The sequence below is a fragment of the Pomacea canaliculata genome, linkage group LG11 (genome assembly GCF_003073045.1).
Source record: "Pomacea canaliculata isolate SZHN2017 linkage group LG11, ASM307304v1, whole genome shotgun sequence".
Classification (NCBI taxonomy): domain Eukaryota; kingdom Metazoa; phylum Mollusca; class Gastropoda; order Architaenioglossa; family Ampullariidae; genus Pomacea; species Pomacea canaliculata.
The window spans coordinates 11,177,136-11,182,467 of record NC_037600.1 but is presented as its reverse complement, the minus strand read 5'-3'; the positions used below and the strand labels follow the sequence as shown (position 1 = coordinate 11,182,467).

The 5,332-nt window shown below is 37.4% G+C and overlaps 1 protein-coding gene across 1 annotated transcript; it reads right to left on the bottom strand.

The window, feature by feature from the left end:
- Nucleotides 1-229: 229 nt before the first annotated feature.
- Nucleotides 230-4,750, bottom strand: LOC112576300 (neuralized-like protein 4). The gene is made up of 5 exons (XM_025258656.1): nt 4,630-4,750; nt 3,367-3,525; nt 2,859-3,011; nt 1,972-2,151; nt 230-1,240 (listed from the first exon to the last, which is right to left on the bottom strand). The coding sequence occupies exons 1-5, from the start codon at nt 4,660-4,662 to the stop codon at nt 1,208-1,210; spliced, it is 558 nt and encodes a 185-aa protein (XP_025114441.1). The 5' UTR covers nt 4,663-4,750; the 3' UTR covers nt 230-1,207.
- Nucleotides 4,751-5,332: the final 582 nt, after the last annotated feature.

The following is a 5,332-nucleotide window of genomic DNA, read 5'->3' as shown; positions in this document are numbered from 1 at the left end:
CACACACACACACACACACATCTTTAGTAAGTGCAAACTGAAAACATGAACTGACAAAATCGCCATAAAATCAGTTAAACATCTTAGCTCATCAATGTGTCAGATAACTGAAATGTGAGTCGCTTTATTGTCTTGTTAGAATCACACCTGAGTATATCAATAACACAAGTGTCTGTGACGCCGCGCTTAAGAAAACAAACCTTAGTGCAGATGGTTGTACATTATTATGTTGAAGGAATTTCTAAAGTCTATTTGCTATTAACAGGTTTATTCTGAGACTAACAGGCAGTTACATTTGATTTCATCCTTTGAGCTTTGTAGTGTTTGAGTAGAACTGCTCAACATACTATCGTCAATACTAGTTCCCTTTTTCCTTTTTTGATATCATTTGGTAGTCTTTTAGAGGACATTTTATCTTTTTGTGAACAAGAAGAAAACAGAAAATAAATACAGAAATAAATACACCGCCACCATACGAGACAGTTCAGCATCTTTCCAGAGAAGTGATTGCAAGTCACGTAAAGTGTAGTTCTCAGCTACTGTAGTGTCCTGGTCTACATTTTACTCATTTTTATCAAAATTTCTTTAAAGTCCACCAAAACCGAATTATTTGTGATTAGAGCTATGAAACAGTGCCTAGTGAAAGAGTTTAATCCATCCACACAGTCCGGAAAGTCTTTTTAAATGAATAGAGACATTTTGTTTACTCAGTGGCACAGAAACTGTAAGTAATAATTTTACTTATTGGGTAGCAGAACTAAATCACACACGGGATGATTATTTTAATTGTCGATGAACATTAACAGTTTTACCATTTTAAAATTAATCAACACAAAGATAAGCCAAAGGTCTATTCAATGTATTTAAAATGTAACTAATTTACAGCAGCACTCATGTGTATACTTTTGTAGTGCTTACACAATATATTTCATTTGCTGAAATAATACTTCATCCGACTTCTCTTCATGCTAAGAAGCTGTTTTCCCTCTTTTCTTTATATGCTTGAATGTGTGTATGTGGGGGAAGGCAGTACATCCAGCTTTTTTATTAATGTATTTCAACTGGAAAACAATTTGTACTCGTCTTGTTTTGCATAGTAAATAGACTGACAAAACAAATTCACTGCAACTGTCGTTGGTAATGTCAACACCCAGGTTGGGGCCATCTTCAGTTTTATTGTCTCAGCCTCTTTCTCCTCTGATATTCGTCATGCAATCCTAGATGTAGGAAGGGCTGTCACCTGTAAAGCAAACAATTAGCCCAATATGCAGGTAATAAACCTAATGCTTTACTTATAGAACCAACAAACATCTATACAAGTGTTAACTTTGTTAATAAACGTCTGTACGCCAACTCCAGGTAGATAGGTAAAATGTTTTCTGTTTATTACTCATTAACTGCAATTTTCAGGACACCTTCACGTTATCACCGTTAAAGAGACCGTTACAGTCTCTCCAGTGATCCAAAACTCCTCTGTGTAATATAAAGTGTGTTTGTGTAAGAAACCATGGCTCATTACGATTGTGTGGTGTGTTGTCGTGACTGCAAGACAAGGGAGGCTGTTTTTCACTGCAAACTGAATTGAGGTTTTCCCTAAAAGACGTGTGTGAAGGTTGTGAAGGAAAGAGTCGGGAAGAATGTAATCATTTGCCCAGCCAACGGGTACAGAACGGAGGAACAACATTTCCCACACACGCTTTAAATAAGAAAGAAGACGATTTATCATTCCATCTACGTTGCAGTCGACATAAGAACCGTACCGTAATATTACAAAGGTTCTACCCCACTACCAGTTTCAGCAGGCGGAAGTACTCGAGCTGTCATCTGAGGCTCGTTTATATCAAATAATATTGAGATTCCACTAAAAGGCGGCGTAACTGTCGCTACTCCCTGACCAACAGAGAGGCTTCACTGAAAGTTTTCTTCGTGTGCTGTGAACACTGTGGTGTTTGTATTAACCTTATCTCTTACCTTACTAACTGTATCGTAAATATCAAAGACAGCAAACCAGGGTTGTGTAACATTTTCTGCTGCAACACCCTGGTCCTGTCCGTTGATGTAGAGGTGAAGGTCGTTGGATGAGGTCACCAGTACCCCGACTCGACTCCCGACTTCAAGTTTCCTGAGACCTTCTGCGAGCGGTAACGGCACCTACATATAAATACCTGGCACTTTATCTTATTAATAAAATATTGGGCGTGGAGTGATCACCCCGGCTTGACTTCTGTCATTACCTTAAGCACGCAATTTTCCAGAAATATTTTTTTTGTAACAGCGTACGATAATAATAAATGCTTAAACCTTTCGAAAAATGTTAGGTATGATCAGGGTGGTTTTATTTTATCGTGACTTTATGTACAGAAACAAGTGTTTGATTTACGACTAAGGTCTGATTTATTTAGGTCAGTCAAACCCTTAGTTGAATTACTTTAAACGGGGTACTCGTTCTTCAAATAACATTTCTAAAAAATCTTGGCTATTACCTCACTTTCATTCTTTTACCCACAATTGATAAAATTTACTGTTAAAAAAATAAAACCTCCTAAATATCTTACCCTACCTTACCTGTCTAAGTCAACATATACACATACGTCTAAAGTCTCTCTTATTGGCTTCATTCTAAATATTTGGATGTTTGTAGACTTGTATTTACAGTAGGCACAGATTTTAATTTAAATTTTGTAATTAATTTTTAATAAAGTTTTACCTGCTCATTTAGAAAAAGAAAGAATCAATGCAGGACTTCAAATTACGCCTTTGCTGTATCAAGAGTTAAATAGTAAAGTGTATACTCAGCTTTATCTCTTCCACGAAGACCACACCACAAGCCATCTGCACTCAGAGACACGAAGACTTACACGTTTTTTGTGGTAGAAGACCAAACCGGGCGCGATCATAACGGAGTCTTTCATGTATCTAATCCACTCTGGCACAAGGAGGTGTGCAGGAGAAATTCTTGTCACACCCAATGCTAGATAGTTGTACACATCTGTTACTGCGTCCACTCTGACCTGCGTCAACATCCCAGTGTCATGACATGTCAAGCTGTGACAGCTGATTAGGATGACTACTTTCACTAAAGGATGTCAATCTCTCAGTAAAGCTACAATCGGGACCAGACAAAGAATGTATTGAGACTACTCAATCCGTCCTCAGTAAGCTTTCAACTTGTATCAACGGTCTTGAAAAAAATGGAAACAAAATTATTAACAATGATTTTTTTTTGTGTTTGTGTCTGTAGACTGTAAAAGAAAAAAACGTGAATAACAGAAAATTTAATTTTAAAGCCTGATTTATTAATAACAGTACAATCATCATGATAATCATCATCGTTTTCCTCATCATAGTTTTAGTCAAATATCTTACTTCATACAAGACGTTCCCCAACATAGGGTCACGTGACCCGATCACCCCGTCATTGTAGGCCTGCAAATCTATCTTCACCGCGGTCCTGTTACCGTTCGTCAGACGAATGTTGTTTCCGCAGTTGTCGTGGAACACAAGGACTGGTGGCTGTGCGACCAACTGTACAAAATAATTTTTTGTCCATAAAAATTATTAACAGATCTAAAGTGAACAGCTATAATGTTTTAAAATAATTAATAATAAATAAGTAAATAAACATAAATTATTACGATACTGTATTGTAATACCTAAAATGTTTTATTATTAGTGTTATGAGTTGTATTTTATAGATTTTTGTTATAGATTTGCAGTCATACTCTTAAGAAAGTCCTGTGTCCGTAAGAGTCCACTTCCCGTACATTAAATCATAACATACCATACATAAACGTTTATATTTGTTTGCAGAATTACTGGCGATGTTGTCATAGAAAAATACATTTAACGGTTAGTAGATGACTTTACTGCAAATTTCTGGGCTTAATGGCTTCATAAATCTTGCATTCTGAAATAAATACAAAAAACTACAAGAGACTATGTCTGTGTATTTAGGTTTTTATGTAAGGAGTTTGTATATGCACTTTTGTGATGAGAGGTTTGCTAGTTACAGTGTTAGTCCTGACATTTTATTTGAAGCTCTAAACAACAGTCACAACAGGATGTTGATAACAGTCTAATTTCCTCTGTTTACTTGGACCCCTGTAAGAACAGGAAATGGGTAAGTATTTAGTGCTGCTGTGTAGATACTTAGCGTCTTCTTAAACTTTTTCTTCCAAACTGGCATATGTTTAGATCGTGTGTGCGCGCGTTCGGTTGTATGTGTTAGGTATCAAAAGCAAAAATACAATACTTTGAATCTATTACAATGCTTCCTAAAATAATACATTTCCTGGAAACATATCACATGACCAGACTGTTTTCATAATGTATTTTAAGATGATTTAAAGATTCGATGACCTGCTTGTTAAACGTATGCACCCCGATGTGGTTCAAATCCAGCGGGAATAGATAACACAGATATATGGCAAACGTGTTTTCTCTCTCTCGTTATCTCTCTTTCACTCACACATATATACACTACATTTTCGCTTTGTCACTAGTTGCTTATAAAAGAGAAGAAAAAAAAGCTCCTTAAGAAGAGAAAGACGACTAGCAAACAAGAAACTTGTTTTCATGCTACAAAAAATCCTAAAAAATCATAAACAATCGAAAATGACAAAATTTTACCTCTGACTCTGTTTTCTGCTGCTTCAACATCATGAGGTCGTCTTGTATCACTGTCAGAACTTCTTGAGAACACTCCACACTTGACAAGGGCTTCACCCACACCTCTTCTTAGCAAGCTCAGGCGCTGAGCGTCAAGGCTGCTTGACTCGTCCTGCTCAGAGACGTGTCATGTGTATCAGTGCAGGACGTGCGTGACACTGCCGCCGCTGTGTCAAAAGGTGTTTGGATGTGAAGTCACCTTACCTAGACGTTTGCCTAGGTCAGTCTTGACGTCACGTAAAGAATTCCTAATTTTGCAGATGTGACGTGCGACTGTTTTCCTTCAACTTGATTACGAACATCTTCCACCAGCGCGGTGTGTGTTTTGTGAAGACGGTCACATGTCTTGCTCCACCTGCCGCCAAGTCTTGGGTTTTTTTTATTCTTGTCGCTGACATCAATTCCTGTAGACGTGACGTAACCTAGACCTATAGCCTGCCTAGCTTCTGCTCCCGCCCTTTCTCTTTTTTTTTTTTTTTTTGTTTTTTTTATTTTTTTTTTCTATACCAGAATCTTCGTTAGTCTTGCGTCAGTGAAATTTGACTGACTTATGATTTCATTGTCAAGCATAGTTTGTTTCCTGGACATACTGGTGTTTTGTTAGTCTTAACAGGCCTAAGCAGACAGCCGAGGCGGTGCTCGCGGCAAAGACTCGCGTGTTTGT

Bases quoted from the DNA above. Each gene is read 5' to 3' on its own strand.
- LOC112576300 (XM_025258656.1), bottom strand. From the start codon at position 4,662: ATGATGTTGAAGCAGCAGAAAACAGAGTCAGAG. The intron at 3,526-4,629 runs GTAAAATTTTGT...TATTTTGTACAG, and splicing joins AGCAGAAAACAGAGTCAGAG to TTGGTCGCACAGCCACCAGT. The intron at 2,152-2,858 runs GTAAGTCTTCGT...ATTTATATGTAG, and splicing joins TCTTCTACCACAAAAAACGT to GTGCCGTTACCGCTCGCAGA.